The 13,335-nt window shown below is 35.4% G+C and overlaps 1 protein-coding gene across 1 annotated transcript in view; it reads left to right on the forward strand.

Moving 5' to 3' along the window:
* Positions 1–13,335, forward strand: part of aplp1 (amyloid beta (A4) precursor-like protein 1) — a 76,664-nt gene that overhangs the window by 44,176 nt on the left and 19,153 nt on the right. Inside the window, 2 exon segments of the mRNA XM_048161889.1 lie at positions 6,548–6,733; positions 11,287–11,416. Coding sequence (XP_048017846.1) covers positions 6,548–6,733; positions 11,287–11,416 — 316 coding nt within the window.

The following is a 13,335-nucleotide window of genomic DNA, read 5'->3' on the forward strand; positions in this document are numbered from 1 at the left end:
AAGAAGTCGTGCAACCTCGCAACAGCACTCCCCCTCAGAAATCACGCATGCAGAATCATATTCAAGACTGACGCACACCCAGTCTGGTGTTATAATCACGTTACAATGTGTTGTTTGTCATTAGTCATTACCATTCTCTTAAAATTGCTCTTGGCCACAGAACCGAACTGATCAAAATTACTATTTGTGCGATAAAGAAGGAAATTCTCCTAGCTTGAATTAGCCAGATATAGACAATGTAACACTTTAATTTAGAATTCATCTATCAGATTTGTTTAGAATTAAAAATATGCTTTTACATTAGAATTAAATTAGAATTAAACTATGTAATTGCAAAATCTATGCTATATATATAATCAAATGTTTTTAAAGGTGCATCAAATTGAAAATTGAATTTACCTCGGCAAGTTGATAAAAGAGTACCATAAATGATGTACTGAGTCTCACTCCATTGATTAAATCTCATTTGACATGCAGGCGAATCTCAACATAACACCGCTGTTATCCAATATTTGATATGCGCCCAACACTTACACAAGGGCAGCCAGTATTAACGTCTGGATGTGCAAGCCGATCCAGACTAGGTTTGAGGGTTATATTAGCTGTGTGAAATGGCAGATGGAGTGATAATAACTGACATTCCATGTAACATGATATTTTTAGTGATATTTGTAAACTGTCTTTCTAAATGTTTCGTTAGCATGTTGCTAGACTGTTAAATGCGTTAGACCTTCGTTTCTTACGTATTCACAGAGACAAGGGGTTATTTTCATTTTTAAACATTTGCGTCTGATAATGACAAACACAACTTCATTCTTTATAATCTCTCCAACAGTGTAGCATTAGCGAGCACGGAGCACCATCAAACTATTCAAATCAAATGTAAACATCCAAATAAATACCATACTTACGCGATTAGACATGCTGCATGACGAACACTTTGTAAAGATCCATTTTGAGGGTTATATTAGCTGTGTGAACTTTGTTTATGCTGTGATAGAGTCGAGAGCTCAGGAGGGGGCGGAGAGCGCGAGCAATTAAAGGGGTCGCAGCCTGAATTGGCGCATTTCTAATTATGCCTCAAAATAGGCAGTTAAAAAAATTAATTAAAAAAAATCTATGGGGTATTTTGAGCTGCAACTTCACGGACACATTCAGGGGACACCTTACATCTTGTAAAAAAAAAACGTTCAATGGCACCTTTAAATAAAATATTTTTTTCTATAGATGATTGATTTTGATATTCAATTCTGGCTGTATGTCAGGATAAGTGAAGCTAGTGCTCCGTCTGACACTCTTAAACAATCACTCATTGAAATGGCTGCCTCTCATCAATTCAGTGTCTGTACCCTGATATAAATTTGACTCTAATTTATCAGATTAGACTTAATCCAGGATAAATCACCCCAGCGCAGACAAACCTCAGATTAATGATGCTTTTGAAAGGCGCAGTAATTTTCTCTTCTAAAAAGCAGCCCTGTCAGTGACGATTCTTGCGCATGTTGTTTTTATTTTGTTGCCTCAAAATCATTGTTTTTTATTGTTTATTTTATAATCTGTTCTATAAAATGAATAATTTAAAAGCATTATTAGTTTTGATAAGTTATTTTTCCATGCCACTTGTTTTACGTAACACTCACCATACATTTCCTCACATTACTATATTTTTGACCGAATTAAATATGACCACAGCTATATATCTGATGTGATTTCATTTGCTTTGGGATTATTAAAGTGAGTTTAGTAACAACAAGCTTTTTTACATTTTCTAAGTGGTTTTAGAATAAATTGTAGACTACATACAAAAAATATGTATATATGTGAGGCTTGTCCCCACAGAAGACAAATGACATGCATATAATATGCAAACACAGAAACAAACACTCATTTTTTCCTCGTTGCAGAGAAGCGATTAGTGTGCCGACTACCGCTACTAAGCCTTAAACAGTGAAATGGGTAGATAACCAGATGAAATGAAGCCTCTCCCCTGATTAGACTTTCTCCTCTCGCCTGATCCCTTGTTTCCTGCTCTGTGTTGCTGTACTCAAATGACCTAGTGGTCAATGAGCTTGTATTAACATCTGACTCTAGCACGGGGTTACTGTTTGCTCTGCATGTGTGACTGTCCCCGGGGCCCTTCCTCCAGGAGTGCTGAACAGATTTCAGATCAATACCTACATCCTTTGCCAAAGAGACAGAGAGGATGTGAATGAACTAGAAACTGAGTATTGTGAGAGTGAAGGTGAGAATAGAACGAATCAGGAACTGAGGGTGTGTTCTCAATGCCATACTCTTACTATTTCCTGCAGTATGCAGTATGTATGCTGTTTTTTGAATGCAAGGAACACCTGAATACTATATGCCTATATTTAATTTAATTTCCATGTATAATCTTATTTTATTTCCACTGATATTGTACACAGTTTGAAACTAATTGAAATGAGTTCATTCATTCATTCATTCATACATAAATAATATTTTATTTGATAATAGTACTTTTTTAGTATTTTTTATATATATTTGTTTATTATTTAAAGTGTTTATTTGTTTGTTTGTTTTGTTTATAATTAATATTTTATTTAATAATCGTATTAAGTATTTTATTTATTAGAATATTTGTTTATTATTTAAAGTGTTTGTTTGTTTATTCATAATTAACATCTTATTTAATAATAGTATTATTTTAGTATTTTATTTATTAAAATATTTATTTATTATTTAAAGTATTTATTTATTCATAATGTATACTAAAATAATAATCGTATTATTTTAGTATTTTATTTAGTAATTAAATATTTATCTATATTTAAAGTGTTTATTTATTTATTTATTTATTTGTTTATTCATAATTGTTTTAGTTTTTATTTATTAAAATATTTATATATTATTTAAAGTGTTTAATTAATTTATTTATTGATAATTCATATTTTATTTAATAATAGTATTGTTTTAGTATTTTATTTATTAAAATATTTCTTTATTATTTAAAGTATTTGTTTGTTTGTTTATTTATAATTAATATTTTATTTAATAATAGTATTATTTTAGTATTTTATTTATTTATTAAGATATTTACTTGTTATTTAAAGTGTTATTGTTATGCATTTATTTAAATGCTGTGTAATGATTTATATGAATATAATAAATCATAAAGCCTTATGATTAATTATGGTACATATATCGACCCAAGAGGGAATTATGCACATATATTGTGAATTAATTACAATGAATTATAATCAATTACATATATGATTAGTTCTAGTTTAATAGCTGTTTAGGGAAACTATCCTAGTTTGTCCAGCAAGCTGTTAGTTTTCTCACAGACTATTATAAAAGGAATGTTATTCTCTGGCCACGAGAATAAATTCCTATTATAGCATCAAAGCGTAAAGCAATGTTACCAGGATCGAACGTAGAAGTGACCTGGTTTTTCTGAATGAGCAACAGAACAATCGAGCATGAATATAATGTGTTTAATATATGAAAACTACTAATACAGAGGTTATGCATCTAAATATATACAGAGGATATACATATATACAAAAGCGAAAGTAAAGACAGGAAAAGAGAGAAGACAAGTAGCAAAACTTACCAACAGTCCTTGAGAGCCAGCAAAGAACCAGTATCATTAAGTCATATGACTGTTATCACATCTAAGATAGAGAAGCGGTACTTGCAGTTAGTTTGCATGCGGAGTTTCAGTTCAGTGCTGCTGCGGTTCCTTGGCTTCTTCCGTTTCCGCGGGAAGATTTGAACTGAGGACTTGAAAGTTCGTTTCGCCGGAGATGGTCGTCTCGATAGAAGATGAGCGCGTGATGGAAGCATGGTCGCCTGAGACGTCCGGGAGAGACGTGCACGAGAGGACGATGGACAATTCAGGGACAATCGAGAGACAAAGGAAAAATTGTGTTTTGTTGTCTTTTATGGAAAACCAAGCCAACACGCCTCCTTGGGTGAGATAGCTGATAGATGCGTGAGCAATCCTGGTGGGCAAAACTTTTCTTTGTCTTGTCTTGTGGCTCGATTTGCATAATTTATGAAGCCTCAGATCGGAGTGTATTTACCATTACCATTAAAAATAGAACATTGCATTTTACAGCAATGTGACATACCTTGTTGAATGAGGCATAAAGAGAGCTTTACAAAGAAACCAAACTTGTCAGGTGGGAAAGGCATACAAGAGTTATAGTTATAGTTCACAGTCAAATTTTATCGTTAGAAGTGACACTAGCACAACTACAGTCCTAGCTAAACTTATACAGTGGGGATACCTATATGCAATTAGGACTCAACGGCGGGTACACTTTGGCACAGTCATATTTTGAGAATAACTGTACATACAATCTATACAATCGCATGTTTGTGTGCGTGTGTGCGTGTGTGTGTGGTGTGTGTATTGAGATTTGGCTGTTCTGGAATGTAGCCACATGGCTTGCAGTAATTCGTTCCGAGTTGACCACGCTTATTTGAAGTTGCAAGCGAGATGTTCAGGAATCTATCGAAATAGCCATAAAACGTGTCCAGTGAGCTGTTAGTGTCCGCCAGGCCGGAGCCAATGCAAGATTTACAAACAAAAGTACAATGGGTTAAAGGTGCCGTAGAATGGAAAATTGAATTTATCTTGGCATGGTTGAATAACAAGAGTTCAGTACATGGAAATGACAGACAGTGAGTCTCAAACACCATTGTTTCCTCCTTCTTATATAAATCTCATTTGTTTAAAAGACCTCAGAAGAACAGGCAAATCTCAACATAACACAGACTGTTACGTAACAGTCAGGATCATTAATATGTATGCCCCCAATATTTGCATATTCCAGCCCATGTTCAAGGCATTAGACAAGGGCAGCCAGTATTAACGTCTGGATCTGTGCACAGCTGAATCATCAGACTAGGTAAGCAAGCAAGGACAATAGCAAAAAATGGCAGATGGAGCGATAATAACTGACATGATCCATGATATCATGATATTTTTAGTGATATTTGTAAATTGTCTTTCTAAATGTTTAGTTAGCATGTTGCTAATGTACTGTTAAATGTGGTTAAAGTTACCATCGTTTCTTACTGTATTCACAGAGACAAGAGCCGTCGTTATTTTCATTATTAAACACTTGCAGTCTGTATAATTCATAAACACAACTTCATTCTTCATAAATCTCTCCAACAGTGTGTAATGTTAGCTTTAGCCTGTTAGTCATGGAGCACAGCCTCAAACTCATTCAGAATCAAATGTAAACATCCAAATAAATACCATACTTACGCGATTAGACATGCTGCATGACAAACACTTTGTAAAGATCCATTTTGAGGGTTATATTAGCTGTGTGAACTTTGTTTATGCTGTTTAAGGCAGTCATGAGTTCAGGGGTGGGGAGCGTGAGCATTTAAAGTGGGCCACAGCCTGAATCGGCGGATATTTAATGATGTCCCAAAATAGGCAGTTAAAAAAATGAATAAAAGAAAATCTATGGGGTATTTTGAGCTGAAACTTCACAGACACGTTCAGGGGACATGTTAGACTTATATTACATTTTGAAAATGCGTTCTATGGCACCTTTAAGGCTTAAACACAGTTTATGGTGGGCCTGCTAAATTTTTGATCCTGTGCAGACCTTACAGCTGTTTACATTTACAGTGCCGTACGTACAGCTCTCCATTCCCAACACAGCCGGAGATAATCAAGAAGGGATTGTGGAAAGTGCACTTCAGTACAGAGAAAATGCCACTTTGTTTTGTTGATAAAATGACAATTATAATAATGCGCCTCTTCTACCTTTTTAAAGATAATAGTTCACATTTTGCCCTTTTGAATTCGTTAACATTTTCACCTGATGGGTGAGCAGACATATTTGTGACTATCCAGTGACAAAAGCTGTTGCTGTGCACATCTGCAACTCAATGTACTGTCTTTGCCTGTCCTTCAGTTAGACACACAAGTTTGATGGAAGATGGATAAGCTGCATTTAGGGTTATCAGCAGGTCTGGCTTGCTGGCTCAATTTGAAATTCAATAATGAGGCTCCATGTTATATTTCCTCCTCGCTGTCAGGGCAGTGATAACAACTGTACTCACTCTTCGTTCCTGTCTCTGTGTCTCTCCTCGTCCTTTCCTTTCCACTTTCCTATCGTTCTGAATTTTTGCTGGCCTCGAATATTTCTTATCGCTCTGTGGTTTGCAGTAATAACAGGCAGCCAGGCTTAACTTGTTTTTATTGAGAATGTAGGCCACTTCGAACTCCGAACAATCAGTTCTCTCACTCTCTCAATACTATAAAAGATAAAAAGTTTGCATATCTTCTCTAGAAGATTAAAGTGTTGTATACACATTTTCTGTTGTGTTTGTCTACTATGTTGTAATGTATTGTAATAGATTGACATTTGACTTGTATTCTTGCTTTGGTTATACTGTAGTCACAAGTCTAGTTGTGTAAGAAAGCACCTGCAAGAACTTAAGTGTACAGAAAATGTAATGTTTTAATGTAGAATTGAAGGTCACTTTGACTTTGAATGAGCATAAAAATCAAAATCTCTCTCTCCCTCTTTCTCAGGCTCTGGCCATGACAGAGGTGAATGGACCAGTTGGCGGTCCTCATGTGGCAGAACCTCAGATTGCCATGTTTTGTGGTCGTCAGCTTCTACACATGAACACTGAGAGCGGACAGTGGGAACCAGATCCTCAGGGACGACAAGGATGCTTCACCCAGCCCAGCAAGATCCTGTCATACTGCCAAGAGGTGCTATTCTATTCTGATTGTTTTGTTTTCTTTTGTGTTTTCTTTTTGTTTTATTTTTTGCTTTGTTTTGTTTTGTTTTGTTTTGTTTTGGTTTTTGCTTTCGTTTTGTTTTTACTCCTGTTTATTTTGTTTTAAGCTTTGTGTACGATATTTTGTTTTGTGCTTTTTTCTGTGGGGGTTTTCTAAAGGGTTAGTTCACCCAAAAATGAAAATTTCTGTCATTAATTACTCACCCTCATGTTGTTCCACACCCGTAAGACCTTCGTTCATCTTCAGAACACAAATTAAGATATTTTTTGATAAAATCCGATGGTTCTGTGAGGCCTCCATTGACAGCAAGACCAATAACACTTTCAAACACCCAGAAAGCTACTAAAGACGTATTTAAAACAGTTCATGTGACTACAGTGGTTCAACTTTAATGTTATAAAGCGACGAGAATACTTTTTGTCCGCCAAAATAACGACTTTATTCAACAATATCTAGTGATGGGCGATTTCAAAACACTGCTTCATGAAGCTTTACGAATCTTTTGTTTTGAATCAATGGTTCGGAGCATGTATCAAACTGCTAAAGTCACGTGATTTCAGTAAACGAGGCTTCGTTACGTCATAAGTGTTCCGAAACGTTTCGAAATTTCAATAGTTCACATGACTTTGGCAGTTTGATACGCACTCAGAACCACTGATTCGAAACAAAAGATTTGTAAAGCTTCATGAAGCAGTGTTTTGAAATCGTCCATCACTATATATTGTTGAATAAACTTGTTATTTTGTTTTTTTGGTGCACAAAAAGTATTCTCGTCGCTTCATAACATTAAGGTTGAACCACTGTAGTCACATGAACTGTTTTAAATATGTCTTCAGTAGCTTTCTGGACATTGAAAGTGTTAATTATCTTGCTGTCAATGAAGGCCTCACTGAGCCATCAGATTTTATCAAAAATATCTTAATTTGTGTTCTGAAGATGAATGAAGGTCTTACAGGTGTGGAACGACATGAGGGTGAGTAATTAATGACAGAATTTTCATTTTTGGGTGAACTAACCCTTAATTTAGTTTCTTCTATTTTTATTTTCATTATTTTTTTTTTTTGCTCTTCTCTCGTATTTATTTTCTTTTCAGGTTTATTGTTTATTTACAGTATTTTGTTTTGTACTATTCCATTGTTTCATTCTGTTCCATGTGTTTTGTTTTGGTTGTTTTTCAATTTTATTTAGTTTCATATAATTTGATTCCATTCCATTTTTGTTTTGTGTTTTGTTTGGATCTATTCCACTGCTCTTTTCTGCTCAGTGGATTCCTATTCTATTCAACCGACTATTATGTTCTCTTCTACTTTTATTCTGTTCTGTTGAACTCATGTAATTAATTTCAGTCAAGCACAAAACATCAAACTCAGCGCACCTACATTAGCATGCACAGTGATTGGTTTAATTACTATGTGGACAAGCATCCTCAGACAATCTCCACTCAAGCATATTCTCAAGGTGAATGCCGAGGGCAGCCAGCTCTAATATTAGCATTGTAAAACAAGACTAAAATGTGCAACGCCGTTTATGTGCATACACAGGGAACTCGATGCAAATCTCTCTCTAACTCTTCCCGTATTAAGTGCGCAGGATAATGGCCATATTTTTCACCATCAATCAGCAGTGGAGATTTATGATCTCCGTACGCCCCGGGCTCAAACATATTGTGCGGCTAATGTGACTGTATTCTCTGACTCCTAAGAGGATTGCAAGTTTTCGTTCCCTGTTGTCTCATCTAGAGGAATTAGGGATGAGCAATGATGCTTAGCTGTTTTTCTCGGTTTTTCATCAGTTTACAGCAGCACTTCTGTGTCCCTTTAGGATATCATTGCAAAATAGCATTCCCCTGCATCCCTGTAGACTTGCAATGTTGTATAATGCCAATTTCCATTGCATTCCTAACGGATAACGAGATTGAAAAATTCCACGCTTTCCTGCATTCTTCTGGTCATTCAATATATCTCGATTGCCAAATACAGCAATGCGCCTCGCCGAATAAGATTTAACGTATTTCATGGCTGAAATCAGTGCACAATACTCTAAGCCTGTATTATTGCATGACAGCAATTCTGAAAATTGAGATGTCAGCCTGAAAAAAAAGCATGTTTTGTCTCTCTCTGCACTAAAAGTGCCAGCAATGTCTGTCCAACCTTGTCTGAATCAACACACTGTCCCTAGCTCCGCAGTGTAAAATCACCTCGTTGTGCTCTAATCTGGGCTGAACCAGTCAACCAGTCATTCTGCCTAATGGCTTTTAAAAGCATTATTGTGCCCGCATTCTAGCCTGGCACGAAGTGGCATATACATAAGCTAGCTGGCACGAGTGACATCAAAATGGAATGAAGAGGCCAAAGAATATGTCATTCTCCTGGCTGGATGAGGTTTAGACTAGCAGTCTGCCAGTGGACTGCAGCCTCATTGCCAGAGCTTGTTTAGAACATAATAATCCCTTCCCATATGTCTGTAAGATTACACTCTCACTTGTTTCAGCCCAGGTGCGAATGGATTTGATGCATGCATATACCCAGGACAATACTCTTTTTCAGAGAATATTTGCAAATACTACTCTACATTAATTTTGAACAATATGTCATAATTGAGCAGTAATGGACTCAAGGTTGTCTGGTATTGTGAATATATATTTACAGCTAAAGGATGTTGAAATGCAGTAGATTGTGTGCGCAAACCCTTTAAGCAGTTGTCTTAGGTATAAAAAGTTTAAAGTATCAAATGTTTAAGCAAATTCACTATAGTCCTTGGTAAACAAATAAAAGAAAAAAGTGGATAATAAGAGAACGTTATTCACATCCATTTTAAAGGGTTAGTTCAACCAAAAATGATTCTGAAAATTCTGTCATTAATTACTCACCCTCATGTCGTTCCACACCTGTAAGACCTTTGTTCAACTTCAAAACACAAATTAAGATATTTTTGATGAAAATCCGATGGCTCAGTGATGCCTCTATAGACAGCAAGATAATCAACACTTTCAATGCCCAGAAAGCTACTAAAGATGTATTTAAACAGTTCATGTGACTACAGTGGTTCAACCTTAATGTTATGAAGCGATGAGAATACTTTTTTGTGCACCAAAAAACAAAATAACGACTTTATTCAACAATATCTAGTGATGGGCGATTTCAAAACACTGCTTCATGAAGCTTCGAAGCTTTACAAATCTTTTGTTTCGAATCAGTGGTTCGGAGCGTGTATCAAACTGCCAAAGTCACGCCCCCCAGTGGTGAACCATTGAAATTTCGACATAACAAAGCCTCATTTACTGAAATCATGTTTGATACATGCTCCGAACCATTGATTCCAAACTTGCTGTCAATGCAGGCCTCACTGAGCCATCGGATTTCATCAAAAATATCTTAATTTGTGTTCCGAAGATGAACAAAGGTCTTACGGGTGTAGAACGACATGAGGGTGAGTAATAAATGACAGATTTTTTATTTTTGGGTGAACTAACCCTTTAATATAATGTTGAATTTTTACTCACAACTAAAAGGTTATTATTATTTTTTTTATCTGTGTAACTGACCTTGTCTTGTCAAATCTAATCTATATATAAAAATATATAGTGAAACAAACCTAATGTGACAATATGCACATGTATATTCCTGAATATACGTACATATCTATCCATTTTTCCCTCTTTTCCTATGCTCCCTCCTGTGTAATTCAGTTTATGATTTTATTTTGAATCATAAATAAATCATAATAATGTACAGACGATTCAGTATGACTCAGTGCCCCTCCAAACATGTTTTGAAGGTGAGGCATAATTGCTTTGGAAATTCGTGAATAATACGCAATGAGTTTTCTGACGCCCCCTGCCGGCCAAACGCAGAAATGTTTTTCTTATTCATTTAAAGTGCTGCAGTCTTGCTGTCATGATTGACTCAGCGTCTCCCTCTTGTGGTAAAATGAGAGGTTTCCCATTAAAAAGTAACCATCAGCTAAAAAAAAAAAAGCATCCATTATGTATTTATCTGGCTTGCTATTAATTGCATGTGTGGTTTAGCTATATGGTCATATAAAATGACTCCCATGTGCAACTACACTGAAAAACATTTGGTTTAGAAACAATTTTCATTCAGAAAGTATTTAATTACACAGAAATGGCAGGTAACATTTTAACATTTTGTTAAGTAAAACGTACAGTACTCCAGTAATTTTTATTTTATTTACAACTTCAAATATATATATATATATATATATATATATATATATATATATATATATATATATATATATATTTACAGTGCACTTTTTTAGAAACATGATCAAAAATAATTGATCATTTCACTGTGCAGTGACAAATTGTGCCCAAATGACTTCCATGGATCCTGAGTGGTTTTGTTTATTTTTGTCCCATTCCTTCTCATCCCCTTGTTCTTATTGTTTTCTGCATGATAAATGTATTATCCCCATCCTTCTTCCAACTCTTGTGATCCTGACTCCTGTCCCCTGCTCTTTCCTCACGTGTGTTTGTGTCTGTCATTCTCGCCGTATGTCAGATGTATCCAGGACTGCAGATCTCCCATGTGGAAGAGGCCTCATCTCCAGCGACCATCCTGGGCTGGTGTAAGAAGGGCTGGGGTCACTGTCAGACCCGCTCCTTCATCGTCGTGCCCTACCGTTGTCTGGGTGAGTCACAAACACATCCTAAACAGTTTGTAATACAGACCTCGCATCAAGAATGCAGTATAGACCCGAATTTACACAGCATTATCAAATGTAGTTTGTTGTAAACCTCAATCAATAATGTGTTCATACAGCTGTTTTGCAGCTCTTTGATGGACATGAATTGAATGAACAGTTCACCCAAAATAACAATTCTACTATCATTTACTCAGTTTATTTGGTGAACAATTCTTTTAAGGCAGCGGCCATTTGCACTAAGTGAAAATAACATATTTTCTTAGTGATAGATGTTATTTACACTAAGTGAAAATAGCAAAATATTCTATTTACACTAAGTGACTAAAGCAGCATTTTCTTAGCGATATGCTATTTAAACTAGGTGAAAATAGTGATAGATTCTATTTACACCATGTAAAAGTATCAGTTCCTTTGCAATAAGAGTAAATAGTAACTGAGTGTCTATTTACACTAAGTGCAAATAGCGTTTCTTGTTGGCAAATGCAATTTACACTAGCTCCGCCCACCAATGTCTGGTTGGGCCACTCAATTTTTCTCGAATTTTAATGCTATCAATGTGGGTTCAAATCCACCTTTTGCCGAGCTCACATTTATTTTCAATAAAAATGAAAAAAATGTTCTAAAAGTGCAAATAAACTGCAAACGAGTGTTTAATAATATTAAAAGTGTTTATCGGGTAGGGTTAGGGGAAGGTGTAGGGAGGGTTTTTATTCTCTCAATGAGGCAGCATCCATTTAATAATTGTAATAAATATAATCATTTAAACTCTCTGATATTATTGCATCCTGTTAATGTACAAAAATACTGAGGTGCAAATAGTATCTGTCAATATAAATTATAAATAGCATCTAATTACTATTTACTCTTATTGCAAAGAACTAATACTTTTGCATGGTGTAAATAGAATCTATTGCTATTTTCACCTAGTGTAAATAGCATATCTGTAAGAAAATGCTGCTATTGTCACTTAGTGCAAATATAATATATTGCTATTTTCACATAGTGTAAATATAATACATTGCTATTTTCACTTAGTGTAAATATAATATATTGCTATTTTCACTTAGTGTAAATATAATACATTGCTATTTTCACTTAGTGTAAATATAATATATTGCTATTTTCACTTAGTGTAAATAGAATAGGCCTATATTGCTATTTTCACAGTGTAAATAGCATCTATCGTTAAGAAAATATGCTATTTTCACTTAGTGCAAATAGCCGCTGCCTTCTTTTAAAGTGCCCCTATTATCTTTTTCAGATATTTCCTTTCATGCAGTGTGTAATATAGCTGTTTGTGAATGTAAAAAGTCTGCAAAGTTGTATAGATAAAAGTGCACAATAATTGGAGTTATTGCCTCCCAAAATAAAGAACCGATTCTGAACTGCCAAAACAAGTCAGTAATTACAGTCTTACGTCCTGCTTCAACCTACGTAGGTTTGTAACAAATTTGCATAATGCCAGCCGATGGTCTTCATTGGCTGCCCGCAAACAGTGTCTACTTTGACCCGCCCTCAAACACTGTCGTTGTTGCTGGAATTGACCAACCTGACCAATCAGAGCAGAGTAGACCAATCACAACAGATAGGGCCGTCTGACCAATCAGAGCAGTTCAGTCTCTCGGAAAGGAGGGGTTTAAAGAGACTGAATCCTTTATTGAACTGTTAATAAAGAGGTGATGCTGCAGTGTATATTATGAGAAAATTAAAGGGATAGTTCACCCAAAAATGAAAATGTGATGTTTATCTGCTTACCCCCAGCGCATCCAAGATGTAGGTGACTTTGTTTCTTCAGTAGAACACAAATATGATTTTTAACTCCAACCGCTGCCGTCTGTCAGTCAAATAATGCTGGTGGATGGGAACTTCTACTATAAGAGTAAATAAAACTTGCATAGACAAAT

The sequence above is a fragment of the Megalobrama amblycephala genome, linkage group LG16 (assembly GCF_018812025.1).
Source record: "Megalobrama amblycephala isolate DHTTF-2021 linkage group LG16, ASM1881202v1, whole genome shotgun sequence".
NCBI lineage: Eukaryota > Metazoa > Chordata > Actinopteri > Cypriniformes > Xenocyprididae > Megalobrama > Megalobrama amblycephala.